We start from the raw sequence: 18,486 nt of genomic DNA, 5'->3' as shown, positions 1-18,486 counted from the left end.
CGAACTCGAGTGCAATCCAGAATTCTATAGAACTGGTCACGTATCGACTCTCTTCCATTATTATAGAGAAAAAGACATCGTTGTTCTTCTTCCTTCCAAACCCTTTCCTACAAACTAACAATGAAAATTACGTGCGTACGTAAGTCACGCTGACGTTTCGATATTTTGTCGGTTTTTACAAAAATTTCTTAAAATAAAATAAAGATAAGGAATAACGGAAAGATAAATTTTAATTATCACCAAAATAATTTCCTAAGTCACATTTTGATGTATTCATTTTATAAGGTTTTTTTCCATTGCGTAGATTATTTTTTAAACATTTCGTTGGAAAAAATATTTTGCCGAAGGACAAAAAACAAAACTGTTTGAAACATATTTTAAAAGTTTCCATCTTTTTATTCTTTTCGAGAATCGTTTTTCTTCTCTTTTTTTGTCTAATTTTTTTCATTCACAGATAAAAGTAAAGAAAATAACACATTCTAGCATTTAATTATTAAATACGAACAAACATCAATGTTGGATTGTGCAATTAACTGAATTTAAACAGAAGAATATTAACGAGCTTAGCAATAAAAAAGAAAGGTGTTATTTGCAAGTAATGAATGTATTTATTTAAACATTTATCGTTAAATTGATTATTCTTATCTAAATAGCCAAAAAAGAACATTTTAACGTAAATGATATGTTTGTAATCGACACCTGCGCTCATTTATCTTTCTTCATAAATATGCAGTATCTAACTAAGTAGAGAGATAATGTTCGAATAATTTCTCAAAATAAATATACTTACTTAGATAAAATAAAGAAGGGGTTTCTTACTGTTTCTTACTTTAAGTTATGCAAGAATAATTATTTACATTATACAATACGTACACATTTTTAATGATAGTCCATTCGCGTAAAAATATTTTTCCGTTTTCGATAAAAAAAGAAGTATAGTGTTTTCCTTCTTCTTCCCCCCTCCCTCACAACAAACAACCCATCCCTTATCTATCGTCAACTTCTAATTAGACCAAAGTATTTGCTAAAACGGTTTATATATATTAACTCATAAAAAAGATAACGTTTAGTCGTGAAGCTAATCTTAAATAGCAACGATGACAAATTTATCCTTACTGTTGGTTTTAATTTTAACACTATGTCTCGTGAAATTGTCATTTTCATTTGAATATTCACCAGTCGTACAAACTACCAAAGGACCAGTCAAAGGTCGCGTTTTTACTACTGTCAGAGAATCTAAAAGATATCATTCTTACAGAGGTATCCCTTACGGTAGACCACCAGTTGGTTATCTTAAATTCGCAGTAAGTTTATCGTTAAAAACAAGAAAAGGAAAAGAGAGTGAGAAAGAGAAAGAAAAGTGAGCTTTAAAATCAAAAAAAGAATTATTTTTAGGGACCTAAAGAACCAAATGCGTGGAAAGAAGTGTTCGATGCTTCCAAGGAAGGTAACATTTGTCCTCAAATTTTGAATAACAAATTTGTGGGCAACGAGGATTGTCTTCAACTCAATGTCTATACTCCTCAGGTAATATTTGTTTATACTTCTTATTATTTGACATTTGATTTTTCTTTTTTTTAATTAATTAAACTATGCAGCTTATTGATTAACGAAAAAATAAGTACATTAATTCTTTGAATAATATTTGTTTAAGTAATTTTGATCTCATTTATTGTCAATTATTTTTTTAAGCATGATAAAGATTATTAATTATTATATTTTATTATAATTCGTAATAATTGTATTAAATGTAAATATTATAAATTTAGAATAATTGGTAAAATATAAATGTAAGCAAATACAATAAATAATAAATTAGTTGTTTATCGCGTTCAAAAAAATTAATAATAAATAAATTAATTATATCACAGGGAAGTTGGACAAGGTTATATAATTAATAATAGCTAATATTGTCATAACAGTTTATACAACTTGAAACTTTAAATATAATTATTAATAAATGTGTCGTAGAGAAATTGGACAAGGTAAGAATTTAGAACGTTATTTCGATCTTATTGAACGTTTCGTCCCTTCATCGGGACTTCTTCAGCAACTCAATCGTTAAAGTTCAGAGTCTCATATATTATTACAAAGACACATACATTCTTATATTTTTTATATAATAAAACTGTACTAATTTTAACAACTGATTAACATTAAATATAATAATTACATAAGTTGCGTGCATGTGCAAATAAGAGCATATGTGTGATCGGTCTATAATGCGTTAATAGGTCAAAACATTTTATACTATCTCAACGATATCTCAACGTTTAAAATAAAAAAGAAAAGAAACAAATGTTACGTACTATTAACTCGATTACCAAACAATAGAAAGTTGATCTTTATGAATTGTTCGTGGTAAGCAAGGATTATGCACTTCTGCCATAAACTTTTGCCATGCCTTTATACGTTCGTTACGTAAATGAAAACTTGATTATTATTTTTTTTATTATTATTATACAACACCGCTTAGGATATTTTAATTTATAGAAATAACAATTTGAAATAAGATTATTATTATTATTATTATTATTATTATTATTATTTTTCACAATTTTTTGTTTACAGCTTCCTGAAAATGGGACAGAACCTAAAGCTGTTATATTTTGGATTTTTGGGGGTTCCTTCACTCATGGACAAAATTCGAAAGAATATTTCTCTCCTGATTATTTAATCGAAGAGGACGTCGTAGTCGTCTCTGTTAATTACCGGTTGGGTGCCCTTGGTACGGTAATTAATTGATCGAGAAATTCAAATAGACAAATGAGTTGTTAATATATCAAACTGATTAATGTTAATTTGAGAATTTTTGTGCAATTTTTATTATTGTTTTCAATCGATCGACATTTAATTTTTTTTACATTTGAAATAAATACATTTCTTTAATAATTGTGCCAGTAGTTATGACAGTGGACTAACATAAATGTACGTAAAAAACATTTTCGAAAATTTATTTTACGATATATTTTATAATATAACTAATTTTAATATGAAAGAAATGATAAAATTTATTTTTTCGATTTTTTTCATTAATTGTTAATCCATTGTCATAATTATCGGCACAATTAGGTTTGAATTCTTTATATTAAATGAGAGCAAATTTGATGATCAATTAATAGTAAATTATGTAAAAATGTATGTTAATTTATGAATATTTTTATCTTCTTTAAAGTTGAGTTAATTGATTTAAAATACGAGTTACTCCTATGTAAATTAAAATTGATTTAGAAATATTAGATAGAAATTTGTATTACAAGTTTTTGACCATACGGTATAACGACTACAAATATTACACGTAACTGCGTTGAATCTCTCATTAATTTGATGAGAACGATCGATAAACAAGGCATTTGGCAAATGGCCAACTAACTCGACAAAATTTACGAACGAGAATTATTGGCAGAGTAAATACCTTCCCTTTGCCGAAAAATATACTATGAATTACTTCAATGCAATATTAAAAACATTAACTAATTATTACGATTTAAAAAAAATCCAATAAATTAAGCAACAACAAAACGGTAAAAAAAAAAAAGAAAAAGATTTAATCAATATTCAACTATAATAAAAATACTCTACGGAGAAATATTAGTATTGTGACATCAAAATGCATCAGGCAAATTATTAACATTAACCAATTAAAATATAACGGATCAAATTAATAATCAAAAATAATAATAATAATATTCTAAACAGGATTCTTAGCGTTGAGAAATAAAAATGCGTCAGGCAACGCTGGTCTGAAAGATCAAAATTTAGCCCTAAAATGGGTTCGTGACAACATCCACAATTTTGGTGGTGATCCAAAAAAAGTGACATTGCTTGGTGAAAGTGCTGGTTCTGCCAGTGTTGGTTATCATATGCTTTCCGAACAATCAAAAGGTAATTAATCAAATTGTCTTCCTATTACCACACAATTATTTCTAATTCTTATAAATACTTTTTTTTTTAAATTGTATTTTTATTGACAGGTCTGTTCCGTAGTTCAATTTTAATGAGTGGAGTACCATTATGTTTCTGGGCATTTAGTAGACCAAATGATGCCAGAAATAAAGCTCTCAATATTGCACGGAAACTTGGATTCAAAGGTTTTACCACAGAAAAATTACTTGAATTTTATTATCACGTAGATATTGAACGTATGACCAGTGCGGTCAATAATTTTTCAAACGTAAATGTTCATTTATTCGTAACAATAACAATATTTCCTATATAAATAATCTTAAATCATGATTATTGTAGATCGATATTCCAATGAGACCAGTTCTAGAAAATGCTAATTATGTTCCGGATGCGTTCTTATCTGAGTGTTCATTGAAAAAATACAGATCTGGTAATTTCAATCATGGGCCAGTTTTAATGGGTTATACCAAAGACGAAACACTTGGATATGTGGAAAGTTGGTAGTCTAGTTTATAATCTTATTCAAGGATCTAACCCTTTCGTTAGAGTATACTTTTATAGGGTCGTATGGTACGACTTCTATATGGTTCGCTAGTAACGAAAGGATTCACATTCATATTTTTTATTAACATTATTAAAAATTATTATTTGTGAATGTTCAAATAGCATTAAGAGGAAGAAAGGAAATTCTGGATGCTTCTATGGCATACGCTCAACGACTTCATTCTTCAAAACAAATCAATGCTTTTATTTCATCCAAGGCAGCTAGCAATGGGACTACAAAAGAAAAATCCTCTTTTACGGATGTACAGGTAAATCTAATTAAATGATAAATAGTTATTTATTTAAAACAATATTTATTTTTTAAATTACATTCTTTCTAGTTTACTACAGACTTCGCGTTTATAGCTCCGATAGATTACACCCAAAAATTATTGTCTAAATACAACTATCCCATTTATTACTATCGATATGATTTCGATTATAACAACTCTCTGCACAAAATGGAATTCGGCAACAATATAAACGGTGAGTTATCTTATATATATCTAAAACAAATATTATTATATAGTAATATATATATATATATAATATTTTTTTAAATGAAACACTTAAATATCTCGTAAAATATGATATTTTTTTATTAAAATAAAAAAGACAAGTTTGCCCCAAAATTCTACTTATTGGTTAAAAAATAAAGTACCGTCATAAAGATGAATTACAGACCCATATAATTTTTATTCTATCAAATTTACTTTTATTTAAAAACAAATGAAGATATTTATTTTTGTTGACTATCAAAACTTTCGGATATTAATATTTATACACCAATAGAAAAATTTCCTATAAAGCTTATAATATATCGAATTTTATTTTATTCTATATTAATCTTTTTAATCGAATATTCGTAGGTTCTGCGCATGGGGACGATCTTCCAATGATATTTTATTCGGATCAATTTAAAATAGACCCAAAGGCAAATAACTCGATAACGTTGTTACAAAAACGAATTACTCGCATGTGGACAAATCTGGCTAAATATGGGTCAGTATAAAAAATAAATATTTATTATGTATCTCTTTTCCTTACCAATCATTTATTGACAAATAATTTTCTTTTCATTGCTTTCGTTTACTATTTCCCTTATATTAGACTTAAACTTGTCAAACTTTTCCATTCGTGCAAATATTTTACGGTCCTGGATTTAAATTCTCTTTCATTATCATAAACATACAGACTATACGCGTAATATTCCTAAATTAGTTTGGAATTAATTTCATTACATGTCTAAAAATGTTATACTTTTCCTGAAATTTCTTTGACTCCAAATAAGGTCGTTAATTACATTTTGAAAAACCTTGCCGAATATTAACATTATTCTCAATTTTGAATCAATAAATAAATAATAATATTAATAATAATATCTTTATATTCAGGTTCACATATAAGAATAGTTTTGTTATAGATGAATATTAAAATAAATTTACAGAAATCCAACTCCAAATGGGACCAAAGATAATTTATTGAACATCGTTTGGCCAGATTCGAGAAGTTCCGGTAAGATGTTGTGGTTAGACAAAGAATTGGAAATACATGATCGATACAAGGATGTAATAGTCAATTTCGTTGAAACTACTATCAAATTTGTGGGTGGTCTACCTAACGGATGTGATCTTAAATATTCCAATAAAACGGTTTAAGTGGTCCTATACAAATAATTAATAAAATTGTTCTTTGCGTTTCATTCAAAATATAATTGCAATATGGGATACTTTGTATAATAATGGTCTATTGAATTAAAATATTTTTTCGTTATATTTGAGTAATAATTTGAAGTACCGATTAAAGGAATTCAATTAATTAATTGTACAATATTAAAAAATTTTAAATAATAAATTCGTTGAAAATTTACGTAGATCATTTAAGAAAATGAAGTTATATGCCAATAGTATGTTCCGTTACAAACGTGGCGCTATTAATTTTGATTAATTACCAATACGATCAATACATCAATTACGAAATTAAATACAGCACAGTCCATTTAATATCGTATTCAGTACCTTTGCAGCATGCTATCGAATTAGTCAATGACACGAAATTTAAATTGTTTGATTTACGAAATATTATTATGATAAAAATATTTATCACCGAAGAGATAAAAAAAGGGAATAAAAAAGAGAAAGAAAAAAGAAATGGTATTTGATAGAATATATCTTAATTTTTACATCAAAGTAAATAAGATAAAAAGTATTTGTTAAAGACAAACAAAGCCATATTCGAAGGTGATCCTGATAAGTCTTTTCTTACTTTTTAAAACAAATTTAAATGATTAAGAATGAAGCTTCGTTTGAATATCATTTCGAAAAATTACAAATTATATTTTTATATATCTAAGAAATGTCAAATTAATTTATTAATAATTGTTAGTAATTTTCATTAATATTACAGTTATATACTCATATTAATAATTCGTGTAATATGACAAAGCATCGGATGATACACTATACGAACAATTCCACCATAACGAAAAGATTGAACAAAGTAATTTGACACGGGATTATTTTCAAATATTTAAATTATGTCTAAAAAAATTCCAGAGACGCAAATTAAAATTAAAGAAAATAATTTAAACGATCGTTACGGTAATCTAACGATTCTAATTAGTATATTATAATAAATTAAGAAATAAAATTACGTGAAAAAAAGTAACAAGATTACAGACCTACGGTAACCTCAAGTTTACCTTTGGAAAACCTTTATATCTGCATTTAATATAAAACAAAAAATCTATTTGATTTGAATAAAATATTGTAATTTAGCTATATACTTCTAACTTAATGAACAATGTTCAAGTTTCTTTCAAAGATGAATTTGGCATAGAAAAACAACAATAACAACACCCTAGAGAGTAACCTTTCACGAAAATTACCGAACGTAATTAAGTGAGTGAACGTTCGAAGTATAGGAACGCAGCAGAAGACCTTCTCGTTCGCCATTCTACGTTCTACGAGGCAAACATAGTGGGCTCACTCACTCAGTATAGTAATCGAATAACGCGCGATCGGTCAACACCGCTTTCATTCTTCTAACACACGAAGCAATTATTACTACTCTCGTATTTTACATTTATCTTTTTTTTTCTTTTTCTTTTTTTTTTTGTTTTTAACAACATTTGTTAAAGCATTACAGTAATTTTTAGGGCTCACATTAAGCTGAATTAATCGACCGTATGAATCGTAGATCTTCCTTTAGGATACTTCGACCTCATCTTCATCCTCATTCTCATCCTCATCCTTCATCGAGGAAGAACCGTGACGATATTTCTTCGGAGAAGATAACACCAAAGAAAGGTTTGTTCTTAACATTAGTTTCCCTTGTCTGATTGTAAGATATTTCATTCATTCATTTTTTCTCTCTCTGTCTCTCTCTCTTTCTCTGTCTCTCTCTCTTTCATGCTTCTTTTCTTTTCCTTCTTCTTTTTCTTTTATGTCTATATGACAGAAGAGACATAACTCTTTGATATCGACAGATGTAGGTAACATAAATTTTAACGATAGTATTTTACTCTGTGTGTGTGTATGTGTGTTACTATCACTAAATATATGCTTAACATAAATTATAAGATCCATATTTTACGTTATTAGTAAAATTGCATGTATTTTATTTTTTCAACCTTATTGTTACAATTAGTTCATTAGATAAAATTTATCTAATGTGTATGAATAAAAATTCATAAATATGTGTGCACGCGTGTAGTGGAACAAAAAATATATACAGGGTCTTTCGCCTAACTCGACCACCGAAAATATCTCGTTTATAATGTAATAAATGTTGTCTCTTGTACATGAGAAAATTTTTTGCCTTTATGAATATTTTACACGTTGATTTGCATTTGTTTCTTCATTTATCGTCCTCCGAGCACGTACTGAAATTTCTGACAAACATTTTATAAATCTCTCGATAAGGGTCACCTGATGGTCAAGTTCGTTTTCTTATAGACTATAAAAATATTCTAGTATAAATATGTAGTCCCATTTAAAAAAAAACACGATGACCTCGACATCTCGAAAAAACAATTCGACCTTCAACTATATCGTCGCCTTCTAATAAAATATATTTTTTTTCTGACATCTTTTTCTATCGTACGAAATAAACGAGATATTTTAGGTGATCAAGTTAGGCGAAAGACCCTATATAATATTTAATTAATCTTGGAATTCGTTCCTCGTGTCGTTTTGATTAAAATAAAATCATCATATCTATCATCGTATCTAAAAATATTCAAACAAATTTTCTCTTACGAAAAATTCTAATCAAATTTTTGAAAGAAAAAAAAATTCGTTAAAAATTAATTCCTTTTTTTTATCAAATGACAAGAAAATTCTTGTCATAAAATTATTTTGTACTTTTGTTCATTCTTATAAATACATAATAATAAATATTTTAATTACTGACATAACGATTGTTATTTTTAAACAATTTTGAAAATTGAAAAAATTTGATCGCATTTTTGCAATTTGTTTATTTTTCAAATTAGGACAAGAAGATTTTAAGCAGATAAAACAAAAGCTGTGAAAATTGAAAGATAAATAAGTCAATAAATAATAATAAAAAGAGATTAATTTATTGGAATTAGTTATTCCGCGAGTTGAAAAAGCTTTAACGAGATCTTGTGGCGTGTGTTGCTATGATAATTTGATCGAGGAGCCGAGTTTGCATTGCTGTCTGGACCACAACAGACTATCTCAAATCAACATCTTAAAAGTGTCTCTTCTTCTCGCTGCCATATAATCCAAGATAAAATATTACATTATTAAAACTCTTATTATGTTCCCATATCTGCATATTACGTAATAAATATTATTAAACAATTATTATCATCAACTACTTAAAGTCTCTTTATATTTTTTTTTACTCTCCCATTTACGGGTTTAAATATCACTTCTCTAAAAAAACACAACTTATTATCAAACTTATTTCAATATTACCAAAGAAAAATACATGGTTTTTGTTTGACTAGGCCGTTGACCATATTATCAGTTCAATTCAAGAAATTAAGAAACAATTATAAATAAATTAATCGATCACAGAATGTTTCGTCAAATGCGTTTTAATATAAATTCTTAAATACGCGTGTAAGTGTTTAAAAATAAATATATATAATTATAAAAATATATTCTGTGCATAAAAATATTCAATAATATTTATTATTCTTTATAGCTCTGACTTTTACGAGTCTGAGAAAGGATCCGTTCCCTTTACAAACAATTGTCAAATCCTCCCATCTTTCCGAATTAATACAAAGCTTACAACTAACTGAACATATAACAAAAACCTAATATAAGTATATTTAATATATCCTAATATGATTACTTTAATTAATCCAACTATTATATACATTATATACAATGCAACATCGAATTAATAGGAAAAATTGTTTTTCACTATAGAATAATAAAACTCGAATTAAAACGATAAAAAAACGTTATAAAATAAGTAAAATAATTATATTATTATAAAAGAAATTAACTCTTTATTAATTATCTAAAATATTCCAAAAGATGTGTTCTTCTATGTATTATTGATAACATTTTTTATTGTATATAAAATAATATAATATTTATATTATTATATATATATATATTATTATTATTATTATTATTATTATAATTTATATTATAATTATTATAATATATATAATTAATTAATAATTATAATAATATTTATTATATATGTATAATAATTATAAATAATTAATAAAATTAAAATAATTAATTAATTAATTATATATATTGTACTCCTTGTTTATTTTCATTCGTTTTAATTCTCTATTTTATGTTAGAACAAAAATTTGTTTATTTTACAATTCAAAAACAACAAAAAAATACATTAATTTTAATAATACAGTTTTTCAGTTAATTAAAATAATATTAAAATTAATATATCAAGATTCAAGACTGGCATTCAATTCGTTTCAAAACAACTTGCGAATGAAATACACTCTAATGAAGACGTTTCGAATCTAAAATTTATCTCGCTGTATTCTCATTATCTCATTGTCAGTTGTAAATATATGTGTGAGTGTATATCATGAGACTGCTGTGACAAGAAATGAGTATGTTAATATTTGTATATCTCTTGTCGTCGACAGTGTTGCTTTCGTTCTCGAAAAGCATTTATTCATTTTTGTTTTTCGATGTTAGTTTTCGGTTGTCTTTCAAATCGTTTAACTATTTCGAGAACTTTAATATTAAAAAAAAAGAGAAAAAAAGAATAGTGAATAAGTGCGTTTTAAAAGTGTTTTAAAGTGTAAGAAACAATTTATTTATATATTTTTGTCTTTAAATTATTCAACAATCCTTTGTCTAAATTAACATACGGAAGTACTAATTCCTTGTTTATCGTTGTACTTCTATTCGTCGATATAATACAGTAAATTATTATTTCTTTAATTTTAATTATACAAATAATAAATTAATTTATTTATGTTAATCTAAAAAATATTAAAAAATATTTTTTCTAGGATAATAGAATTTGAGAAAAATAATAAAAGAAAGTAAGAAAATAAACTAAATAATTGTATTCATATATTAGCATAAATTAAAATTTTGTTTAACAATTACAAACAAATATTTTTAAATCTTTTGTAAAAAAAAAAATAAAATAATTCGAGAAAGAACGATATAACAAATTATAAAATAAATATAATTTCCATATTTATATATATATATATATATAAATATATAAAAATATATAAAAAAATATATTTATATATATAAAAATATATAAAATATATATAAAATAAATTAAATTTTGGTAAAACAATTCTTGAAAATAAATGAAACATAATTTCGTATTGATAATGAATAAAAGAAAGATAAGAAAAATGAAAAAATACAAAATTAGGTCAATTCGATTAATTAACCGTCGATACGTGAACATTTTGTTTACATATGACAATGAACGATTATTTAATTATATCATTTCATTTAAAATTCCGATTGTAAATACGCACATACACATTCACATTCTGCTGAAGTATCATTACATAACCATGTGTATTGTGAAAAGCATTAGGCCTCCTTGTTAACTAAATCATTGGTGGTGACAGTTAAACGTCAATGTTCATAGATAATATGTTCCATTTATTTGCCGTTCTAATCTTTCCTTATTAACCCCACGAAGCAGTAATCTCTCATTTTCTGCTCCCGACTTTAGCCAAGTAGCAAGTTAAAGCTTAACAAACAATAAAAAAAGGAAAGATAAAAAATCAGAAGATAAAAAAGAAGAAAAAGAAAAAAGAAATCCACTGTATATGTCTTCGACAAGATTATTCCTGCTTTTCATTAACAAATCTTATCTCATTTATTTTAACATTTTCGAAAGAATTTAATATAAATTTCTGCTTAAAGATAACGTGAGAGAACTATATTATCATTTTATTGAAATTTTATTCTTTCAGAAGAACAAGAAACGATTCATAACTGTATTCGAATTTTATTAATAATAAAAAATCTCATTTTCAACATATTATATGTTTCTTCATCAAAAAAAATGTATTTCAAATAAATATTTCTTGTTGTGTAGAGTAGCGGTAATGAAAGAAATTTTGTCAAAATTATCGTTTATTCCAATTTAATGTTTATTGTTGTTATAACTTACGCTATGCATGTAGAAATATTCAATCCTCTTTTATACTGAAAACACGGTTTAGAAATAAAATGATGTAAAAATTGCTAAAATCATTCAGTGTATATATATAACATCGTTTTCATATAAAAACAAAACAAAAAACTTTATAAACTTGAATAGCTCTCGTCTAACACGAATTTTTTATCATTAATTTAAATCAAAATACTTTAAAATTTCATTTTTACACGGATTTTATACAACACGGGTAAGGATTAATCGTTTCGTACAGAAAATTAAATTTTTGTTTAGCTACACAATTACATACATAGATAAAGAAATATTTTCAATATTAAAAATCATTTGAAATGAATTTGTTTTGTATTGTTCTTTTCTTTCTCTTTGTTTGTTTCATTTGTATTCTTTCATTTTGCTATTAATAATCCACCCTTGAAAATCAACCGGGTCTTTCGTGGCTTTTAGCAAGAGCCAAGTCATTAACGCCTGCCAAGGTGTGTATCAACGAAACAAAGCGGTCTGGCTCGCACAACATCACTCACGAAAAACGAGTCTTTTCTTTCGAAACAACACGTCCCTAACTATCATCGTAATACTAAAACGAAAACAGGGCCAATATTTCTGCCATCTACTTTCGAACAAACATTCTTTATACGCTCGAACCATTATTAGCCTACATTGTCTCAACAATAAATTCTTTCCTTTCTACTTTTTTTTTCTCTCCAAAGTATTTTCTTAAAAAAAATTGTACCAAAAAGAAATTAAAAAAAAAAAATAATATAAGATTTTAATTACATCATTGTATAATAAAATTATCGTATATAATTTTATTAAATTTTAATTAATTCTAAAACTTTATATTAATTATAGAATAGATTTTATTACACAACGAACGATATTCTAAGCAAACAAATTTTATTTATTTTTTATTTATTCATTCTAAAAGCGTTCATTTTTATGAAGAATATGATTTAGCGCGAGTATCATTTATTATTAAGAATAATTTTTTTCGTTTTTATTTATTTTCTTTTTGTTACAGTTCATTCAAAAATCAAATATGGCAATGATAACATCGGAAATGACGGTAATAAGGCCGATCTACCGTCAAGACGAACTGCATCGAGTGTGCAAGTATGCGAAACCAAAGAGAAATCGTAAGTTGAGTCAGTGACCTTACATTAGATTGAATATTACTGGTTTTTGTTTTTTAATAAATCGACTTATAGATTTCATCTCCGCGAAAGCGAAACGAATCCTTGAAATGATCTTTCATTTCTTTTTTTTTATTAAAATTTTTTTTTTCGATTAATCATTAAGATTTTATCTTGATATAGTTTCCGAGCAGATTTCCAAAAGATGGAGGAATGCTAGTCCGTGGAAAATGTTGAAAAAATCAGTACCATTGATAGATTGGTTGCCGAAATATAATTGGAGGAGTAATATTCTTGGTGATATCATTGCTGGTATTACTGTCGCTGTTATGCACATACCTCAAGGTATAATTATTGTCAATAATTTGTATCTTTTAATTGACTTTTTCCTTTTGGTTATTTTTATTATAAATGTTCATTTACATTTGAACATTTTATCTAAGATTTCTTAAAACGAAAAAATTCTGATTTGTTTGCTTTGGATATAAATTTCTATTAATATTTATTATTTTTTAAATGTGTCAAATATGCATTTATAATATAATCTTTAGTGTAATTAAATTAATTTTGATATTCAATTAATAATAACACATTAAAAGTGATTACTTATTATTATTAAGTAATACAATTACTATACAGGAATGGCGTATGCAATATTGGGCAATGTACCATCTATAGTTGGCATTTACATGGCTTTCTTTCCAGTCTTAATATATTTTTTATTCGGTACATCCAGACACAACTCAATGGGTAATTTGTTTTTTTTTATTGCATAAAACCTTAGAATAAACCTTATTTGATTTTATTATAATTTCTCTATATCCTAATTTTAGGTACATTCGCAGTAATTTGCATGATGACCGGCAAAGTGGTTGTGACGTATAGTTCAGTGGAAAATTCTATGAACAATAGTACACAAATCGACGGAGTGAACATAATAAGATCGAATATGATCAATCATGACTATACCCCAATACAAGTGGCAACAGTTGTAACTTTCGTCGTTGGTCTAATGCAGGTGACGTTGTTGTTAAGATTCAGGTTAATCATTGATTGATTCGATATTTAACGTGTAACTCAAGATATCTGGTCTAGTTAGGAATGTACTTATTACGATTGGGTGTTATATCTTCGTTCTTGGCTGATAGCCTAATAAGTGGCTTTACAACAGCTGCTGGTTTACATGTTTTCACGTCACAAGTGAAGGATCTTCTTGGTTTAACTTTAATACCGCGGAGAGGTATATTTAAACTAATACTCGTGAGTACAAATTCATCGGAATATACAGAATGTCTTGTAATTGGTGATACAATTGGTGATGGCAAGTAAAAGGTGATTCTACGTGAAAAATTAAGTTGGAAATGTAGAATTAAATTTGTTTATATAAAGCTTTGTTATTGAGAAAAAGAAATTCTTAAATTTGTTTTTGACCACTAACTTGACCCATCAATAACATCAAATATAAATATAAGATTTCCTATATTTATCTCATATTTAAGTAAAATTTAATATTTTATTTTCTTCTTTTCAGACATACTTTGATATTTTTAATAATATTGATAAAGTCAATCTGGCTGCTTTGAGTTTGTCAGCCATAACGATTGTAATTTTGATATTTAATAATCAATTCTTGAAAGTAAGTATTATGGATAATGTTCATTTATTATTCTTAAATTTTTTGTTTCTTTTTTAATTTATATGAATTTTATTTATAATATTGATAAGTACCCGCCACCTTGATCGATACAGTATTCTATTTTGATATCCACAGAACTGTGATAATTATAAAGTACTAGACAATATATGATTGTCAAGTGTATATTTCAAACAATGCTATTTAATAAATAGAACATAAGATATCAAAAAGACTCTATTAAAAATCACATCAACAACCATATAATGTGTTGATATTATGATAAATGACAATCATCTCCAATTTATCAACATTTTGAATAAAATTCATATAAATTATTGCTCATCAAAATGAACATTGCTCCTATTTACATGATAAGAGTATTTATTTAAAAAATAATTATCATATTCTTTAGCCAAGATTTGCTAGGATAAGTCCATTTCCAATACCAATAGAAATGTTAGCAGTAGTGGGTGGTACTTTAATATCAATGTACATGAATTTGACAGAAGTATACAATATTAAAATAGTCGGTGATATACCAGTCGGGTAAATGTATACTTAATTAACTTATTATTATAATTTAAATTAAATATATCAAAAATAGAAAATTTAATGCTTAATCTTTATACAGTTTAGACTTAATTCTGATTGTAATCAAATATATGTCAGCTATAGAAAAATCTTATTAAACATTAGTTCAATCTTTATAATTTTTAGATAACTTTAATAAACTTTTAAAATATCTTATGTTTATACTTAATTCTTATAAATTGCACATAATTTTAATTGAAACAAAATATGTCAAACTTAACAACATCTTATACTGATATTTAATCATTATAAATTTCAGATTACCAACGCCATCGTTACCTCCGCTTTCTCTAGTACCAAACGTTCTGCTTGATAGCTTCATAATTACTTTAGTTTCCTATACTATATCTATGTCAATGGCTTTAATCTTTGCGCAAAAGGTTGGTTACGAAGTAGATGCCAATCAAGAATTAGTTGCTCAGGCAAGTTCAATTATATCTTTCAACATCACTTCAAGGTTTTTACTATAAAACAATAAAAAGTTAACTAAATAGAACTCTGATACATACTTGGTATTACTTTTCTAGGGTCTTGGAAATCTTTTTGGATCGTTTTTCTCGTGTATGCCATTTACTGCCTCATTATCGAGATCATTGATTCAAGAAACTGTTGGTGGACGTACTCAGTTAGCCAGTTTGATTTCTTGTGGAATTTTGGTCAGCGTTTTACTATGGATTGGACCATTCTTCGAACCTCTTCCACGAGTAATTTCCAATTAATTTTTCATTAATTTACAATAAAAGATAAACACGTGACTCGTAAATTATATATTTCATTAATTTTAGACTATTGATTATTACAAATTTATGATTAGTTTAATTTTTAGAATCATACAATTGAAAACTCGAAATTTATTTGTGAAATTATTTTATTCAAAAAACAATTCTCAAAAATAATTTCCTACAATGCTCCTCGTTTCAATGTCATCTGTATTATACGAAAATTATTTTTTTAGTGTATTCTAGCCAGTATAATCGTCGTGGCTCTCCAAGGTATGCTGATAAAAATAACAGATTTCCTCAAGTTTTGGAAATTGGATAAAACAGATGCCAGTATCTGGGCTATTACATTTCTAACAGTTATTTTGTTGGACGTTGAATATGGTCTGATCGTTGGTTTATTTGTATGTCTTACAAAATTAATCATTATTGCTACTCAACCCTATGCATGTTTACTTGCATTGGCACCTGGTACTGAACTTTATTTGGACTCCCAAAGATATAAAGGAGTATGACAATTTTCTTGTAGATCTTTCTTTTTTTGTAATTTATCCAATCATGACAAATACATAAATTATTTTAGACCATCGAGATTGCAGGAATTAAAATATTTCATTACTCGGGAAGTTTAAACTTTGCATCTAAACAACATTTTTGTGAGACAGTTTACAAACTTACCGAAGTGACACCAAGAAAAGAATTGATGAAGAGAAATTCTAAAAAAGGCTCGGAAGATGACAGAACAGATGAGGTATATTTGTAAATCAATTTTTGAAGTGAAACTTTTTAGGCGACGGTAACCACATAATTTTATTAAACGACATGAAAAGAAACAGAATATAGTGATCAAAAAAAAGAAAGGGGGAGTAAGATAGAATCCACAATATTCAAAATACCTTAAATGATTGTTAATTAAACGAAGGAAATGTATATTGTAGTCTAAAAGCACTGAGTATAAATTCGACGTACCTTTCTCTTCGAAATCCCTCGTTAGACTGATTCGTTGTCCTCTATGAAAGTTAATTAAAATACTAGTTTTTTATATGACTTTAGGAAAAGTAAATTTTATTTACAACGCATATTGTATTCGTGTATCTATGTAATCTTCGGAAAGTCATATAAACAATAATCATTAAAAGAACTTTCATAGAAGACAACGAACTAGTCTAACGGTGGATTTCGAGGATGATGATTCATCAATCCTATGCTCCGTACTTCTAGATAACAATATACATTTCCTACGATTAATTATCAATCAATTAATGTATATTTCACACTCTAACGTACTTTACCAATATCTTGGATTGTTTAAACAAACAATACACTTCTTTTAACGTCCCTGTTCAGTAATGACTTTGAATTGAAAATTTTTTATCTTAAAAAATGTCAGATCGAAATTATTTAATATTCGAAGTATATTATGAGATATATCATTTTTAAATGTGCTTTGTATTATATTATTTTAACTTTAATGGGTTTTAAACTAATTCTGATACTTAAAAACATTTAAATAACAGTAAAAACAAAGGATAATAAGATCGTTAGACAAGAAAAAACCGTATACCAACGAGTATGATTTTAAGAGACACTCATTGTATATATTAATCAATTTAATTTTTTCCTCATTATAGTACAAGTTTCACTTCTATTGTGTGTAAAGGCCGCGCACATTCTTTTTTTCTTAACCAATTTGATAAAATATCATCGCAAAATATATTATCTAAAAATGATTATATTTTTTATTTTTTAGATAAAATTCTCAAATTTCTGTTACCCCGAACAATCTTCGTGTTCTTCGCAACAACTTTACATTAGTAGGAATACTTTGAATCATCATTATGGCAGCACATCGATCAAAGAAACCGTAATTTCTTTATTCAATTATTTTTTTTATTTTCTTAAAAATACATTTGCCATACTTCTTTCATTTAAAAATTTATTGCTATCTAATTACTTTCAATTATTTTAATTTATTCCAAAATATCTTTATATATAAGAGATTAATTATATTTATTATTATACATTTTCACAGATACAAACTCTGATATTGGATTTTTCGGCAGTGGTATACATCGATCCTGCTGGTGTAAACATTTTAAAAAATTTAATTAACGAATACAATGAAATAAATGTTTCCGTTTATATTACTGGATCTTGCGGACCCGTTTACGAAATGATGACCAAATGTAATTTATTAGAATCCAATGATCATACTTTTGGATTATTTCCTACGATCTCCGATGCTGTACATTTTGCACAACATCAAAATAATATTATGACAATATCCACGTAAAATAATAATCTTTAGGATGAAAATGATATAAATATAGATATT

At 26.4% G+C, this 18,486-nt stretch overlaps 2 protein-coding genes across 3 annotated transcripts; both read left to right on the top strand.

Moving 5' to 3' along the window:
* Nucleotides 1-430: 430 nt before the first annotated feature.
* Nucleotides 431-6,437, top strand: LOC122515294 (acetylcholinesterase-like). Its single transcript, XM_043632602.1, has 10 exons — nucleotides 431-1,304; nucleotides 1,396-1,527; nucleotides 2,572-2,728; nucleotides 3,700-3,885; nucleotides 3,975-4,174; nucleotides 4,246-4,402; nucleotides 4,573-4,718; nucleotides 4,791-4,935; nucleotides 5,319-5,451; nucleotides 5,897-6,437. The coding sequence occupies exons 1-10, from the start codon at nucleotides 1,098-1,100 to the stop codon at nucleotides 6,105-6,107; spliced, it is 1,674 nt and encodes a 557-aa protein (XP_043488537.1). The 5' UTR covers nucleotides 431-1,097; the 3' UTR covers nucleotides 6,108-6,437.
* Nucleotides 6,438-7,668: 1,231 nt separating this feature from the next.
* LOC122515282 (sulfate transporter-like) lies at nucleotides 7,669-18,486 on the top strand. Of its 2 annotated transcripts, XM_043632582.1 has the most exons (13): nucleotides 7,669-7,757; nucleotides 13,094-13,208; nucleotides 13,389-13,550; nucleotides 13,845-13,955; nucleotides 14,039-14,223; nucleotides 14,301-14,465; nucleotides 14,737-14,841; nucleotides 15,254-15,387; nucleotides 15,692-15,854; nucleotides 15,960-16,136; nucleotides 16,388-16,660; nucleotides 16,735-16,902; nucleotides 18,184-18,486. In XM_043632582.1, exons 2-13 carry the CDS (start codon nucleotides 13,112-13,114, stop codon nucleotides 18,442-18,444), a joined length of 2,001 nt encoding a protein of 666 aa, XP_043488517.1. In that variant the 5' UTR covers nucleotides 7,669-7,757; nucleotides 13,094-13,111; the 3' UTR covers nucleotides 18,445-18,486. The 2 variants fall into 2 exon arrangements, with proteins under 2 accessions (XP_043488517.1, XP_043488526.1); XM_043632591.1 differs by lacking the exon at nucleotides 7,669-7,757 and having other exon boundaries at nucleotides 12,987-13,208.

The sequence above is a fragment of the Polistes fuscatus genome, unplaced genomic scaffold, assembly GCF_010416935.1.
Source record: "Polistes fuscatus isolate 324 unplaced genomic scaffold, CU_Pfus_HIC Scaffold1, whole genome shotgun sequence".
NCBI lineage: Eukaryota > Metazoa > Arthropoda > Insecta > Hymenoptera > Vespidae > Polistes > Polistes fuscatus.
This window is presented reverse-complemented; position numbering and strand designations above follow the sequence as displayed.